At 36.9% G+C, this 18,587-nt stretch overlaps 1 protein-coding gene across 2 annotated transcripts in view; it reads right to left on the bottom strand.

The window, feature by feature from the left end:
- LOC306863922 (seizure 6-like protein) overlaps positions 1-15,236 on the bottom strand; it is a 54,430-nt gene extending 39,194 nt beyond the window's left edge. The window contains exon 1 of one of the 2 annotated variants that reach the window (XM_079407520.1): positions 14,965-15,236. In XM_079407520.1, coding sequence (XP_079263646.1) covers positions 14,965-15,046 — 82 coding nt within the window. In that variant the 5' untranslated portion in view covers positions 15,047-15,236. Of the gene's footprint in view, positions 1-10,891; positions 11,121-14,964 lie in introns of those variants that run through there. The other variant, XM_079407521.1, reaches the window with a different exon arrangement.
- Positions 15,237-18,587: the final 3,351 nt, after the last annotated feature.

Consider the following 18,587-nt stretch of genomic DNA (forward strand, 5'->3'; position numbering starts at 1 on the left):
TTTAAAAGATTCAGCTGGGAGAACATCTAGCAACTAATTAAGTTAATTAACATCAGGTCTGTAACATAAAAGGGATGTCTTAGAGGGGCAGAGTCTCTCAGAAGTAAAGATGGGAAGAGGCTCTGCAGTCTGTGAATGAGTGCGTAAAAAGATTGTGGAATACTTTAAAAACAATGTTCCTCAACATCAAATTGCAAAAGCTTTGAAAATCTCATCATCTACAGTCCATAACATCATCAAAAGATTCAGAGAAACTGGAGAAATCTCTGTGCGTAAGGGACAAGGCCAAAGACCTTTGTTGGATGCCTGTGGTCTTTGGGTCCTCAGACGACACTGCATCAATCATCGGCATGATTCTGTCATTGGCATTACTAAATGGGCCCAGGAATACTTCCAGAAACCACTGTCGGTAAACACAATCCGCCGTGCCATCTGCAGATGCCAACTAAAGCTCTATCATGCAAAAAGGAAGCCGTATGTGAACATGGTCCAGAAGTGCCGTCGTGTCCACAACTGTTTCAAAGTGGAAAAGTGGTCAGACGAGTCCAAATTTGACATTCTTGTTGGAAATCACGGACGCCGTGTCCTCCGGGTTAAAGAGGAGGGAGACCTTCCAGCGTGTTCTCAGCATTGAGTTCAAAAGCCAGCATCTCTGATGGTATGGGGGTGCATAAGTGCATATGGTATGGGCAGCTTGCATGTTTTGGAAGGCACTATGAATGCTGAAAGGTATATAAAGGTTTCAGAGCAACATATGCTCCCCTCCAGATGACGTCTATTTCAGAGAAGGCCTTGTGTATTTCAGCAGGACAATGCAAAACCACATACTGCAGCTATTACAACAGCATGGCTTCGTAGTAGAAGAGTCTGGGTGCTGAATTGGCCTGCCTGCAGTCCAGATCTTTCACCTATAGAGAACATCATTAAATGAAAAATACGTCAAAGGTGACCACGAACTCTTCAGATCCTGGAAACCTATATCAGGCAAGAATGGGACCAAATCCCAGTACCAAAACTCCAGAAACTCATAACCTCGATGCCCAGACGTCTTCAAACTGTTTTGAAAAGAAGAGGAGATGCTACACCATGGTAAACATTAGGAGTGGCACGATACATGTATTGGTACTGAACCGTCACGGTACGGGCATCTCGGTTCATTGCATGAGGCCATACAATGAATACAGGCAATTCACCCTCAATCCAGAAGGGGGCACCCACAGCAATACTGTTTATTAATCACCAGCAGAAGGACAGTGAATGTCATGAGATGCGCACTTGAAAACAAAGCCCCCTAGACAGTAACCATGTGCTGATTCTGAATGCGTCTCTCACATAGACTGACAAAGGAGTATACTTTAAAGGCTTGTGCACTCAACTGTTTGCGAAATGGAGCTTTGTGTTCGTGTATCCTACCTCTCTAATTCGACACAAATCCAAATATTCCATAATATTTCCATATTTGCGATGTAACGTATCTGAATTCTAAACTATTATTTATTATGTAAATGATAGGCTTTGTACTTCAGTCGCTTTTCAACGGTGACACAGAGGCATTTGTATTTTTTGTATTTTATTTTGATAAAGTACCAATTTTAGCAATGCTGGAAGTGATGCGTTGTGTGTGTGTGTGCGTGTCACAAAAATGAACTGAAACTCAGCATATATAGGCTATGTTACATGTTGTATGGTTTTTTTCCCCTTGTTTATCTGTTAACTAAATCAAATATATTTCAAGAATTTATTCCTTGTATGTATATATGTACTGCAGATTATATGTATATATATAATGTAATATAATATTTAGTATTACTACTGTACTACTCTCTGTTCAAAATAAATGAAAAGAAACCGAGAATAGTAGATTTTTTTTTTTTTTCTGTTGTATCGAAATCGTATCGAACTGTGACATCTGTGTAAAGTGCCACCCCTAGTAAAAACATGCCCCCATCCCAAATATTTTGAGACTTATAGCAGGCATCATATTTGAAATGAGCTCATTTTGTGCATAAAATTTTATAATTTCTCAATTTAAACATTTGTCATGTTATCTATGTTCTATTGTGAATAAAATATTGGGTCATGTGATTTGAAAGTCTTTTAGTTTTCATTTTACTAAAATGTAAAAAAACGTCCCAACATTTCCGGAATTGGGGTTGTACAAGTCTAATAAATAATTTTTAAATAAATTAAATATAAATTATTAGATATATGAGGAAAACACAAACACACTTTAAAAACACACACGTGGAAATCATGATACACTTTTTTTCCCAGGATTCCTTGATGAATATAAAGGATTTTTCTAAAATAGCTAAAACTTAAATAAAATTAATTAAAAACTATATAGACATAAATAAAATGAACAAAAACTGAAAATAAACAAAAACAACAAAAATAAATAAAAATGCAAAAACACAACAAAATTACCAAAAATTAAATTGAAAACAAATTAAAATAAAAACTCATACAAAATATTAATAAAATCTCAATTATACAAAATAACACCGCTTTACAGTCACTTTTGATGAATTTAATGTGTCCTTGCTAAATAGAAGTATTAATTTCTTTAAAAAAAAAAAAACATTGACCCTGAACGTTTCAATGGTCATCCCGATCTCACAGCAATTTGTACATATTTGACAAAGTTGCTAATTCAAACGACCTCACTCATTCAAATTCATACATTTTGTGAAAAATCATATGCATTTTATGAGGTGGCAGGGAATTCATACGAAGGACCGCACCTAACCCGCCCATCACAGTTAACCATCCCAGAGTGAGGTCGAGTGTGTACGAATTAGCCAGATCGCTAAATATGTACAAATTGTCTGTAAAACAGCATTGGAATGGTAGAGAATATTTCAAGAGGGACACAAGTCAAATCTAGAGATCAGAATATCACAGACAGTGTGTCCGAGTAGGTACTACATTTGAATTTGAACTTACTATCAATGAAATTTGGATGTACTTTTGGTGTACTGTTTTCCGCATACTATATAGTCGGGAAGTGTTTAATTTTCCAGAGCAACCACAGCATCTTGCTAAAACCAATCAATCAGCACACCTTATAGCCGTGCCTTGGCAACCACTTCAACACAATATTTTTCCAAACAATACCTCAGAAGGGCCGCATATTAATTATATCTGAACTATTGACTCAAGCTCACATTCCAGCATTAATTAATCTAAATTCTCATTCTCCACATCTACATGATGGCAGGCATTTTCCCAAGGGATCGCTGGCCCGGCTCACTAATTTGAACACCTGCCTCATTAGTGGTGGCGCTCGGCCCTGAGCTCAATGCCGGTTACAGCGGCTATTACTGGAAGCTCACACCACAAGGATAGAGACAAAGAAGAGCAGGAACCAGAAATAATGTTTTTTTCCAGTGGAATCTAATGAGAGCAGCACAGACACTGGGTCGATGTCTCGGGACAGTTCCTACATGCCCCCATCGGGTCAGTCGAGCCCTCTAGATCCAACGCTAAACTGGAGCAGCCATTGATTGTGTTGGGATGAGCCACATGACACATCATCTCTGTCTAAAGTGCTGCCCAAAGCACCATGGATACAATATTAAACCAATGAACTATACCACGCAAACATCCTTATCATCTGTTGCGAGTCTGTAAACATGTACAAATTACATCAAGAGTCTTGGACAAAAGCCTGGTGACGGTTCGATTGCTGGTGACTGCACAGCTCTAGATTGACTCAGTCGTCCGCCGATGTGGAAAATAAGAGCTGTCAATCCTGATCCAGTGCAAATGGCACGTTCACCCGGCAAGCTTTTCAGCACAAATCAACTTGCGTGTGTAATAAGATAGGAGAAGACTTGTACAATTTAGACATTTACTAAGCTTATTTTCAGTTACTTTAAGGTAAAGTGTATATTTTAATGTAATGCATTTTTCCTATTCAAATATAATATGCAAAGCAACTATACAAGTAAGCATTCATGATTGGCAATGAACAATGACAACCAATTTTGCTCAATTATGTATTTCTGAGTGAAATGGCATATTCACATAAAAAATATGAAGTGGGAAAATTGGTTGTTTTATACTACATAAAGTAAAAATTTTCACATTGCTAGTAAATTTCACAAACAATTACAAAGAAATGGCCAGTAACACACTGAAAATAAAAATAAAACATACTCCAATAATCTTATAATAATTTCATATGCATTTTTTAAATTAAAGAGTTTTTTTTTTTTTACTTTTAAACAAGGCTTTGTCAAGCCAACATGAAATTTAATGATATTTGCTTTTCTGATAAAAAACTACAGCTAAATACATTTAGAATTTACTTTGATTTAATTGCAACTTAAGCAAGTATGCTGGTTATAATTATAATTGCAATTCTGCAACCTGTTTGCTACTTCAATTCAAATACAGTTTAGTTTCAGGTATTAAATTGGAATTCTAGAATGGGACCAGAAGGCAAGTTTAAACTCTATTAAGAAAATAAATCGTGTCAAATAAATGTAAATCATTCAATAACCCAGGTTTAAATTGATTTAGATGTTGTTTTTGACAATTTACATGAGGTAAGTTTTGTGATTTACCAGAATATTAAATGACTTATATTCTTAAAAAGAAATAAAGTGTAAAACATGGCACAATATACCATTGGTAATATTAACAAATCCTCTGTATTGACTTTTCAAATGTGTTTACCCATATTTTGAATTATGCGTTGTGTTGTGTTTAAGGTGTTTGTTGTAATGGAAAAGATACTGGTCATTTTCTGACAGGACATGTATAATTTTTCAACAGATTTTTTCTTACAGTGTAATTATTGATTCTGCATATTAAATTAGGACATGAGAAAGTATTTTAAAATCGAATACAATTCAATTCTATTAAAGAACATCAAAACAGTCTCATCGTCTCCATGGTGCCTTTATAGAGATCTCATCCATTCTTGGATGTTCTAGGGGCCGGAATCTATTGGATTCCCTCCAGGATGGTGAGGCAGATGGCATCTTCTATCCACTCGTCATTCGAGCGTCTCTGAGCATCTGTACAGGTGTGCGTCGTCTGCACAGGCGGCTGTCCTGCTCCGCTCTCCTCTTACCCTCCATCCTTCCCTCTGTCCTCTGCCTTTAATCTCAGCGCTCCTCCCTCAACATTCTGACCTTTGCTTTGGTTTTATTTGTGTTATTTTGGGAAACGAACCTCGTTTCTACGAAACCAGTGTGTGATTAACCACTTCTCTGGAGAACAAAGGGTGACAATACATCAAAGGGCCGTATCCTCTCCATTCTCCCTCTCCTGTCTTCATTTCACTTACAAAGTGTACACAGGGATCAAAAAGATCAAGAAGAACGATAGAACAATCTCTCTCTGGGCATCAGCCCACAAAAACACACAGATTCCTCACAAACTTCTGTCAACGTTCAGAATACCATATTATAATACTACCATTTCTTTACAGTAAACTACCACTCAAAGTAAGATTTTAAGAAATTAATACTTTTAATCAGCAAGGACTCATTAAGTTGATCAAAATTGACAGTAAAGACATTTGAAATGTACAAATATATCTATATCGAACGAATGCTGCTCTATTCATTAAATCATTCGTTTCCACAAAAAATAGGGTTTTCAGCATTGTTAATAATCAGAAATGTTTCTTGAGCTCAAATCAGTATATTAGCATGATTTCAGAAAGATCACGTGACACTGAAGTCTGGAGTAATGATGCTGAAATGATCACAGGAATAAATTACATTTTAAAATATATTTAATTAGAAATCAGTTACTTGAAATTATAAAAATATTTCACAATATTTATGTTATTTTGGATCAAATAAATGCAGTCACATGACCTCATTATTTTTCTTGTTTCACTCGGCATGTGACATCAAGTTATCATCTTGGAAATATTTACAATCATTTTTCCCCTTTAATTCGGTTTAAAATGTTATAAAAATGGATTAATATAATATAAATCTATAAATTCAATTGGAAAATGAAGTTGAGTGCATTGCAATATTGGATTAAGTATTTCAAGTTGTGTGCTCTAGTTGACAGTCATCCAGATGTTCCATGCATACAGAAATTCACATAACGTACAGTATGGTATAATAGCATGCATCCTACTTATTTTCATTAATGTAATTAGTATGCAACTTCAAAACCAACCCACAGATAATGGCCTTTGAGATTCTTCCCCATCTAACCTGAATATCTTTGGCAGTTTTTCCATGGCAGTGTCACATTTGGCTTATTCACTGCGTACTTTTCTTTGTAAAGCCACTTTGGACCAATTTCAATAGAAAAAGTGCTCTACTAATAAAACAGAATTGAACTGAACTGAATTCCACTCTTGTTTTCCCAAAGATTTCCTGTGTTGATATTCCTATCACCATGACAACCTATCTTAAAAGCCCTCTCCATTTACAATTAATACGGCTGTCCTTTAAAACATTTATTTGTTGATTTATTTATGCTACCCAGAGGAAACCCGCCGTATGTCTAAAAACCAAAGCTCTTGTCATCTACACACAGATCCTGTGACAGTGAGGAGGTTTCATAAGCGTGACAAAGTTTGATGGATGCAAGATGGAAAAAAAGCTATAAAAATGAGTGTTTTTCTCTTTTTTCCCCCCTCTTCTCCATGCCTTGACTCCTCCATCTTGTGCTCCATGCATGAACGGGAGGCAGTCTGGAGTGTGAGTGGTGTTTCAATGACTGTTGCCCACAGAGAGGCACTAAAGTGTGCAGCCCTGCCAAGAACCCTCCAACCGATCGCTCATTCACACGCTCAAAAGGCCTGGATCCGACTGCAGCCGAGACTGCACAGGCAGAAAACACCCGGCCACCCATTTTAACACAGCCCTTGGGACAGCTTACATCACACGCTAACAATAAAGCACCATGGTACTGCCATGCATTTTGATCATGGTAATACCACGGTATTCTTTTAAGTACTTTGGAATATCATGTATACCATGGTACATGAATGTATCAATCACTAAAAAACAGAAGCACTAAAGACTCTTACAATATTAACAATTTTTTTTCTGAATAAAGTACCTTGGGAATACAGTGATACCACTGTAATACCATGATTTTTATAAGCTCCATTGTAATACCACAGCTTTTTGGTTATGACCTTAGAAAAAGTACCGTGGTGGCACCACGGTACAGTGACTGTATCAGATGGTAATACTATGGAAACATTTACCATAAATTCCAAGACTGACCTTTTACATTTCCAAAATACCATGGCAATAACATCTTACATGTCTAAATTGTACTTTTTTAAAATGTGGTACCAGTGCTATGATATTCATAAAAGTACCTTGTTGTGGTACCATGTAAATACCATGCTATTTTGACCTGTTACCATCACCATATCATGGGACCATCACATTTTTAAGGAAAATGGTAAAAAGCATGGTTTTATAGATATTTACAATGGTAATACCATTTTTGATATGCTAACATGGTTAATATCGTTGTTTTATGAATACTTACCATGGCGATACAATGTTTTTTAATTTGGTAACATGGTAATACCATGATTTTTCTGGTTATAACTTACAAAAATTACTGTGGCGGTACAATGGCGCATCTGATAACACAATGGTACTTTGAAACACTTGCCATAACTTCCAAAAACACCATGGCAGTATACTATGGTACTTTTTTGAAAATGTGGTACCAGATAATAATATTTTTGGACATGACAGTACAATGACATAGCTTGCAGTACAATATAAACACAATGGTATTTTCACCTGATACCATCACTGTACCATGGTACCAATATCATGTTTTTTACGAATATTTAGCAGATGGGGTAACATGGTGATACAAGAGTTTTTTTTATTGTTATGTACTTTGCAAAAACTACTGTGGCATAACAGTAATGGTATCAGATGCTAATAATATGGTACTTTTAGTACAAATGTACATGGTTGTTACGATAATACCATGTTATATGTCTAAAATACCACGGCATATTATTAAGTAGTAAGTTCCCTGGTTTATATCAAAAGTACCATGGTACCTCCACAGTAGGCTTTAAGGGCATTAAAGCTCTTCAGCCACATTTCAAGACATTAATTCCCATCTACAAAAGCAGCAGGCGTGAGACCTTATCACATTCAGAAATGATTCAGATCTAAACGTCTGAAATTACATTAATTCTGAGGCTCTTTCTAAAGCTGTCTTCATGCCCTGAAAAAGTCATTTCCATAATAGCTGTAAAATGAAGTTTCAGCACCGAATCGACTCTCTCCACCTGCTGGGACTGTCCGTCTGCATTAGCGGCTGACAGCGCTCGCAAGCACAGGATAAACACACCCGACAGCTGAAGGTGTGTAAAACATCGAGCTAAAACGTTAAGGCAAACACTCGCTCTCAAATGTCACCGTGGAGACGGGGGAGCTGACGGCAATGCTTTGACTGCATTTCTCACCTCGTCTCGACGCGCTAAACGCGCCGGGCTCAGGTGAAGGCAGTCGCTTGCGTGCAGCTCTCAAATCAGAGAAACAGGTTGGGACATTTCAAAACATGCGACCTGTCAGCCGCTGCTTTGAAGCAAAGGGAAGCTGAAATATTAAGCATGTAAAATGCTCCGCGGAAATTGAGGTGTCATGAGCCTGACAGATGGAGCATGCTTTGCACCAACCGTTCCATCTGTAGAAGTGACACCGTCATATTCAGAGGCTCAGATTCATCATGGAGCGTCTTCAAAGTTCAGCGCTGACGTTCTGAATCGCTCATTCACATGCATCATTAGAGCTGTAGCCGCGTTAGGAGTGATTATGAGGGGATGTGTTCTATTCCACCACAATATCCTGTTTTTTAATCTCTTTAAAGGGCGTCTGTTGGCAACAGTAAACATTTAGATGCTTGAGGAGTCTTATTCTCCTGTCTTGACGGTCTTGCATAATTCCAGTACAGTTCATTGCTTTTCTTTTAACAGCAGAATACTTGAAAGGAGGGAGCAATCAAGACACAACAAAAACCAGGCTCAAACTCACATTTCCCATTTGAGCACCATGGCTCAATGTGAAGTTGCAAATGGCGTTCAAGGAGTAGTTCACCCAAAAATGAAAATTTCCCCAGAATGTACTCACCCTCAGGTCATAATGATGTAAAAGAGTTAGTTTCTTCATGAATATGTGGAGAAATGTATCAGTATACCACTTGCTCACCAGTGGATCCTCTGCAAGTGAATGGGTGCCGTCAGAATGAGAGTCCAAAGAGCTGATAAAAAACATCACAATAATCCACAAGTGATCCACACCACTCCAGTCCATCAATTAATGTCTTGCGAGGGAAAAATCTGCATGTTTTAAGGAATAAATTAATAATTAAGAAGTTTTTAACTTCAAACAGATTGTGAAAACAGTCCAAATCAGTTCTAAACAAATATGTTGATGGATTTTGATGTGAGCGAATAACAGAGGATGTACTTTTTCATGGGACAAAGCATTATTATGGATTTCTCCCAAAACCAATGGTTTAAAGTTAAAACAACTTCATGGTGAATTTGTTTCTTATAAGCACACAGCTTTTCACTTTACAAGACATTAACTGATGGACTCATGTGGATTACTTGTGAATTATTGTGATGTTTTTATCAGCTCTTTGGACTCTCATTCTGACGGCACCCATGCAGAGGATCCATTGGTGAGCAAGTGATGCAATGCTACATTTCTCTAAATCTTTTCCAATGGAGAAACAAACTCATCTACATCTTGGAGGGCCCGAGGGCGAGTACATTTTCAGCAAAATTTCATTTTTGAGAGAACTATTACTTAAAACACAACAAACATGAAATGGTGGTTGCAACCCAATGTGATTAATGTTCTGAGTCAAACAATTTTGTCACGACACGCACTGAATCCTTTAAAATAAGACTAGAAGAATTTATTATGAAAGTCAGGTTGATTTGGATTTCATGTTAACTGTAATACTTCCTTACAGAGTCTTCTGCATGTCAGAGTAAACATTTTAGAGCATTTAATGACCCCTGAAATGAATCCAGTCAGTGCAACTAAACACAAAACACATACGAATATATTTTCTTTTCAGGGCACTGGTAAAGATGAGCCGATCTTTTGGTCCGTTCATTAGTTTTGTCGGATTCACTCGACCAATGCGATCAGTCAGGGCTGATTAACACTGCATGATAATTTCATTAACACTCTGAGGCAACAGATGCTCGGCTGTGAAACTCTTGTGTCAGAATGTTTACGCTAAATTGTTTCCTCAAGTTTTCATCGGGAAACGTTTAAGAGGGTCTTAATTTGTCTTAATTTGCAACCACATAATGTCTCAACTGAGGTTAAGAGAGGAATTGTAACTAGTGATGAATTATGAATTGTATGACTGATTAAAAAACACTTTAATAATCAGACTTTTAAAGAATGCAGATTCATATTTTAATTAAAAGGATTTTAGTAAAAATAATTTCTTAAAATACACATACATGTATTAATATTATTCCTTAATATATATGTATGTGTGCGCGTGTGTGTATATATATATATATATATATATATATATATATATATATATATATATAATTTATAAACATTTACAAGCATTCCTTATTATTATCAATGCTGAAAACAGTTGTGCTGCTTAATATTTTTGTGGATACCATAATGCAGTTTTTTTCCGGATTATTTAATGAATAGAAAGTTTAAAAGAACAGCATTTATTTGAAATAGTAAACTTTTGTAATAATATAAAATGTCTTTACTGTCACTTAATTAGCTGGTAATGCATAAAGCGTTAGGTTGTCCACATCTCATCTACCTTTACTCTTTCCCCACAATCCTTCTCTCACAGCTACAAATCTCGTCTTTTTTTGTGCTGTAGGGCACAAGTGTTCAAAGGAAACCCGAGAAAGTCTCACCAATTCCCAGTGACTAGAGAATCCTCTGTGTGAACGATGAGGAGGTGCTGAGCTGGGCTCCAGGCGCTGAAGAGAAGCTGTCAGTCGCCCTCCCGTCAGCAAACCTCCAGGGCATCAGATGCAAACCTCTCGTTCGGAGGAAACTACAACGGAAAGCACTTTCTAAGATTCACTGTACGTGCACAGGCCGCCAGCCCACGGTATAGAGCTACAGGATAGCAGATATTACGCAAGCTGCCCTACTGTCAGAGCTTATATGGCAGTGATCTTGCATACAACACCGTAGACAGAAATCTTAAGAGCTTATTGCTATTTTTAACACACCACATGCTTAATTAAAATAACACCATAACGCCAGCCAACAAATTACGCTAGTGATATTACCTAACGCTTATATTTACAGAACATGCCAACGTTCAACGGATCTACATCAGCGTTTGTTTTCTTATCCGATTAGGGAAATATGATATTAGCAAAACAAACACCTGTTGATGGATTCAGAACCAGACAGAAGCCCATCGTATCCTGAATCAACAAACCCACACAGGTACAATCAAATGAGTCATTCTACGAAACTGATGCCTTTTTCTTTTCTTTCATCTTTTAAAATATCTATTTATTTTGAAATACTTGGTTAAAGATTTAATTAAAAACTTTTTAATTAAAGTATAATTTAAAGAATATGTATAATTCATTACTTTATTGCAAATTTATAGTAGTTATATTAAACATTGATTAAATTAATGAAAATATACAATACCATACAATATTTGGGGCTGGCTAGATATGAAATATGAAAAAAAGGAAATAATTAAACTTCAATAATCAGTTAAGTATGTAGTTTTAGACTTTAACCAATATATATTTTAGAAAAAGTGATTAAAAATATTCCTTAAAATTATATTAAATAAATAATTTTAATTAAATTTACATAAATATAATTTATAATAGTATAATGTAATTTTTTTATTTAATATATTTATATTACACAATTAAATCAAATTTTATAATATTAAATCATTTGTAAGTAACATTTTAAATAAATAAAGTATTAATAAATTGTACTATGCCATCTTGAGTCGCATCAAAATATTAATTTAAAATAATCATTTAATTTTCCCCATCTGCACTGCTGGTAGTTATGCCACTGGCTGATACTTGTACAAATATTCACTTTTCTTTAATTACTTGTGTACTATATAAAAAAATCATGGTAATGATGCCTGCTAAACAAAAACATAAGCAGCAATAACAGCAAATGTCTATAATTATCCATACACTCATAAAAATAAAGATTCTTTATTGGCATTTATTATATTCCATGTGGTTCCATCGAGTGGAAAAAGGTTCTTTAGATTAGTTTTTAAAAATGTTTCTTTTAAGAACTGTTCACTGAAAGGTTCTTTGGGGAACCTAAAGGGTTCTTATGACTTTGCTGTGAAATCCCCTTTTTGGAACCTTTATTTTTAAGAGTGTAATCAGAGTCCTTATTTACATGTTAATGAGTCAAAAGACACTTTTTACGTTTTGTAGAATGACTCAATGTTCAGGTCTCCATAAATCCACAGCAAAGGACACATATTTAAGCCTGTCCTCTGAGAGCACATCTCACGCACTTGTTTTAGCTCCTATCAGACATTTCCTGCAGCACATTCTTGCCCTTTCTATTCTGATTTGGCTTTGTGTATCAGAAAGTAGGGAGAGCTGCGGAGAAAGACGGGAAGTGATGTGATGGGAAGAGAAGGACAAATTCCAGATGAGTGATTTTCAGAAGGTGCAGAACAGACAGTCTGTCACCTAGAGAGGTCTGGCCCTGTGAAAATAAAACTGACAGCACCGCCAGAATAGTCGATCTGATTTTTGGGAGAGCTACTGTGAATTTGCTTAAAACTTTGCAGGCGATAATTCTGTGGATGTTCAGTAAGGGATAATTCAGTCAAAAATGAGAAATCACTCTCATTTACTCATTCCTAACACGTATCACTTTCTTTCTCTGTGGAAGCAGAGCGTGAGTCCTATGAATACTTTTATGGTGCTTTTAAAGCATGAAAGCCCTAGATCCCATTCACTGTAATTGCATGGAAGAGAGCGACCAGCACAATTCTTCTACGAATGAAGGAACACTAAACAATGACGGAGAGCAAATAGTGACATGAGAGAATTATTTCTTTAAAATATAACAATTTAGATTCATTTGAGTCACCAGTAAAAAACACTCTAATGTGTTTCGTAGCATGGAAGGGCTTTATCATATCACCGGCAGTAAATAAAGACAGCTAGTGTAACTAAGATCTCATTCCTTTTAACGGAACAGAGTGTGCCAAAACAAAGGGAACTCAATTATTATGGGACGTGATCCAAAGTGAACACGGGGGACATGATAGGCTAACTTTTGTAATCTAACACTTCCAGTTATGGAAAGTGCTGGGTTCAGTACAAATTCAGTTCTATATTAAGCCATTAATCACTATTACAGATGTTATCGATTCACAGACAATTTCAACTCATCATTTGTAAACACAAACAATGCACTGTGATTGTGTTTAAAGTAATGCTCTTATGCTGTTTAATTCGAGTCATATTTTCCACTATGTAAATGAAACAAAAGCTACTTCAACTCGGAAGCTATTTTGAAAATCTACAATTTAAATACTGTACAGTTTCAAAACAAATGTTTTTTGCCATTAAATTGCCATTTGGTTTCTTTACACATCATATTCTGTGCAAACAACAGAATAATGCATGGTTAGAGATGTCAAAACTGAATGGAACACAACATTAAAATGGAAGCAAGGAAAAACATTAAATATAAGCACAAGATTTAGGCTATATCAATTAAGAATCCACAAGACTTAATATTATATATTAACAAGAGACTAGTCGCTTACATTCTTGCCTGTATGTTTGAAGCAATGTTTAACTTTTTAATATTGCCTATGTTATTCTATAGAAACAAATACATATTGTTTATACTTCTTTATAGTGTAGAAAACGCTGTTCCTTTAACCTGGAAACTGGAAACGTCAAACGGAGCTGGAATATGAATTAACATTGGAGAGAAATAATCCAAACGCAGAGACGTGTCTTTTGCTTCTCATTTCAGGAGATCAGCACACACCACTGACGGAAAATATATATATTTTTTTTTACTAGAGGACAGAATCGTGTTAAGGAGCCACATGCACTCGCGCATGTCCCGATTAAAGATGAGTTGCCCACGCGCGTGGAACTGAGCTACATTTACACAGCAAGTGATTAAAGAGCTGCACGGAGAAGAAAAACACGGGTGGATGAACCAACACAGTCATTTGACTTCTTGTTCGCATCTGCATGAATAATGCAACAGCATTGCATTTATTACACCAGGTCAGGGAGGGTGAGTGCTCCTGTTTTGTGGCGGTGACACTTACTGAAATCAAACTGCTCCTGTTTCTCATGCGAGCGCACGATTTACAAAAGAAAGCATTTATTTTTATGGCAATCTTGCGCTAAGAAACTCATAATAGCGTAAAGGAAGCATGCTTATGAATGGACAAGCACACATACACACGCATTAGCTGACAACAAACCAATGCATTTTCATGTCATTCCATGCACTTTCATTACAGTTAACGCGCAAGTCCAAAGGGTCCTTCTTGACTGTTTTAAGCACGATGTCTATGCATTACATCTACACATGTGATATATTCACATGTGTAGATGTAAATTCACATTCATTTGGAATCCCGCAGCGTTTCTCTTTGTCCACACGCGTTATTATGCAGCAGATCCACACGTTTCTTCATTATTTCTGCCCCACTTTTGTCTTGAAAACAATTCTGACAGCGCATGCACGAGCCAAACTGATCAAAACAGGCATGTTTGTCTCATACGATCTTGTCCGCAAACCTCACGTCGCATCAGGGCGACTAAACTCAAATTGCAACGAGTCTTTCTCAATTAGGCTGTGCGTAATCTGATAAAAGTGAGGAGTGTGTTATTAAAGTTTCCAGGGCTCTTTCTGTTAAACAGCAGTGTCAGTGCATCAAAGACACAAGGGCATTTGAATGAATCAGTGCAGGAATGAACATTACCTTGGGTTGAGATCTCTCCCCATAGGATTCCCATCCAAACCATCAAGCCGACCAGCAGAGTATCACTTTGAACTCCCAGCATGTTAAGACAGTCCAAAGGGGGTCCAGCCAAGAATAATCACAGATGCGGTGTTGAAGTCCACAGCAGAGATGCTTAGTGTCAGAGACGTGGAGTTGAACTCACAGGCGGCGTGTGTGCATGAGCTCCTGTGTGTTCAAAGCTCTGTGATGTGGGTTTGGTCTCTGTCTCCAGCTCTCTTCATCTCTTCTCTGCTGAACTCCGCAGTGTGTCTTCTCCTTCACTCACCCCTCCTCTCTCTCTCTGGTTTGTGTGTGTAAAAGTTGCTGATGCTGTGGGGAGAATATGCTTCTATGTAGAATCTGAATCTAGGGTAAATAGTGAATGCTTATTTGTTACAGACAGACAGACAGACAGACAGACAGATAGATACACTCTAAAAAAATGGTGCTATATAGCAATAAATGTTCTTTGGCTCGTAATCATAGGGGAACCACTTTTGGTGCTCTATAGCACCAAATCTTGGTGCTTCAGTGGTTCTTCAGCGGTTCTTTGGCATGACTGAGGTGCTATATAGCATCACTACCATATACAGAACCTGTTAAGCTCCTGTATAGTTCTTCAGCGGTTCTTTGAGGTGATTAAGGTGCTATATAGCACCACTGCTGTACAAAGAACCTGTTAAGCCCCTTTAAAGGTTCTTTACAAGCCAAAGAACCACTGTTGGTGCTGTTTAGCACCATTTTTGTTGAAGAAATACAATGCAATATGGCACCTCTTATGGTTCTACATAGCACCATTTGACAAAGGTGCTGTATAGCACCTAGATATGGTGCTATATAGCACCAAAGTGGTTCCATATGATTAAGAGCCAAGAACCACTTTTAGTGCTATATAGCACCATTTGTTTAGAGGTTAGATAGATAGTTAGAAAGATAGAAAGAAAATAGTTTGATCTGAAGTTAAAAACACAAGCCCACCCTTTTTTAAATCAGAAATTTTATGACATACGTGAAGAACTCATTTCTGAGAATGATGTGACAACTTACCCCAGTGTGCATTTTACCATAAAGATAATTTAAAACTCCCAGTGGAGAGGCTGGTCTCTACTTACATTACCAAATGTTCTTCCCAAATCAATCCACAGTGAAGCCCCATATGATATCATGCATGACTTCACCGGTCAAGGGAATTCATAGTCCAGTAACAGCGATAGTGTTTATCCCACATCTCTCATCTCAGGTTAAAAGGCTCCTAGCCTGCACTATGAAATGAGATAGACCTTGAGTTTGAGGTGCCGTGACCAGAGCAGACTGTTTCAAACAGATATGCCTGGCTATGTGAGAGGAGCTGGACAGAAACAGTATAAAGACCTCCAGCACACTTTGAGATATGTGATGCTTTGATGCACTTTTATTTCTTGTCAATCCAGTGGCCTGAGAAGAAAGTCTTTTCTCTGAAAGTGTCATTTTCAAATGCTTGTTATCTGGATCACAAGCTGCTTTGCGATAATCTTTGTTAATTACTTAAGAGAAAGAGAAAACATTCATCGGGAGAAATTTGCTTAAAGGGATAGTTCACCCAAAAATGAACATTTACTGACAATGCACTCACCCACAGGCTGTACAAGATGACGAGGAGTTTGTTTATTCATCTAAACAGATTTGGAGAAATGTAGCATTACATCATTTGCTCACCAGTGGATTCTCTGCAGTGAATGGGTGCCGTCAGAATGAGAGTCCAAACAGCTGATAAAAACATCACAATAATTCACAAGTAATCCACTTGACTCCAGTCCATCAGTTAATGTTTTATGAAGTGACAATCCATCAAGAAATGTATAACTTCAAACTTTTGCTTCTGGTTAGAAAGTCCTCTATCCATAAAATTGCTTTCTCAGTTGAAAAATTCATGTTGTTTGAATCAAGAGAGAAGTATGCACAGATCAAACACCGTCTACAGGCAAAAATAGTTCTAAACAATTATGTCAGTGGATTTTGATTAGAGAGGACAACATAGAATGAGCTTTTTCACTGGAGGAAGCATTATTATGAATTATGGAATCATAAGTTAAAACACCTTAATGATCTATTTGTTTCTTACAAACACGCACTTTTCACTTCACAAGATGTTAATTGCTGGACTGGACTGGAGTGGTGTGGATTATTGTGGTGTTTTTATCAGCTGTTTGGACACTTATTCTGACGGCACCCATTCACTGCAGAGGATCCATTGGTGATACAATGCTTAATTTTTCCAAATCTGTTCTGATGAAGAAACAAACTCATCTGACTGAGAGTGGGCAATTTTTTTGTGGGGGGTCAAATTATCTTAAACATCATTTAGTCATCATTTAGACACTTTCAAATAAGTTCAAGTTTATTTGTATAGCGCTTTTTATGATACAAATTGTTGCAAAGCATCTCTACAGGAAATTAAGTTTCCACAATATATTTATATATTGCAGAAACTTCATATATTTAATGTATGGCAAAATTTGGTAATTCTGTATGTTGTCTGAGCTTTGGCATCCTCTGAGGTCCTCTGAGGGATTGGCATCATCTTTTCTCAGGTGTTCAGTCATCTCAGATCATTTAAGGGTTGGATCCAGACTGAAGCTTCTGTAATTCCTAGTTACCACGGGATGTTAATTATAAAATGCATTATGTGAATGCTTGGCTAAAGAGATGTGTCTTTAATCTAGATATAAACAGAGAAAGTGTATCTGAACACCGAACGTTATCAGGAAGGCTGTTCCAGAGTTTGGGAGCCAAATGTGAAAAAGCTCTACCTCCTTTGGTGGACTTTGCCATCTACCAAAAGTCCAGAGTTTTGAGACCTTAGGGAACGGGTTGGATTGTAGCGTGGTAGAAGACAAGTTAGGTATGCAGGAGCTAAACCATTTAGGGCCTTATAGGCAAGTAATAATATTTTGTAAATGATACGGAACTTAATAGGTAGCCAGTGCAGAGACAGTAAAATTCGGGTAATATGATCATATTTTCTTGACCTGGTAAGAACTCTAGCCGCTGCATTTTGGACTATCTGTAGCTTGTTTATTGAAGATGCAGGACAACCAGCTAGCAGTGCATTACAATAGTCCTGTCTAGAGGTCATGAATGCATGAACTAGCTTTTCTGCATCAGAAACAGGCCGCATGTTTCGAAGCTTGGCAATGTTTCTAAGATGAAAGAATGCTGTTTTTGTAACATGGGAAATATGATTTTCAAAGGACAAGTTGCTGTCTAATATAACACCCAGATTTTTTACTTTAGAGGACGTAACAGTACATCCGTCTAGTTGCAAATTGTAATCAAAGAGATTTTGTGTACTGTTTTTTGGTCCAATAAGTAATATCTCTGTCTTATCTGAATTTAATAGGAGGAAATTATTGGTCATCCAATCTTTTATATTTTTTACACAATCTATTATCTTAGTTTAGAAGTTTCATCTGGTCTTGTTGAGATATATAGTGGAGTATCATCAGCATAACAATGAAAACTAATCCCGCATTTTCTAATAATATTACCAAGGGGCAACATGTATATGGGCTTCAGTGTCTCCGTCTGCCGCAGCTTGGTGTCGTTAATCCCCGCGGGCAGCA

Source organism: Barbus barbus (genome assembly GCF_936440315.1).
Source record: "Barbus barbus genome assembly, chromosome: 45".
NCBI lineage: Eukaryota > Metazoa > Chordata > Actinopteri > Cypriniformes > Cyprinidae > Barbus > Barbus barbus.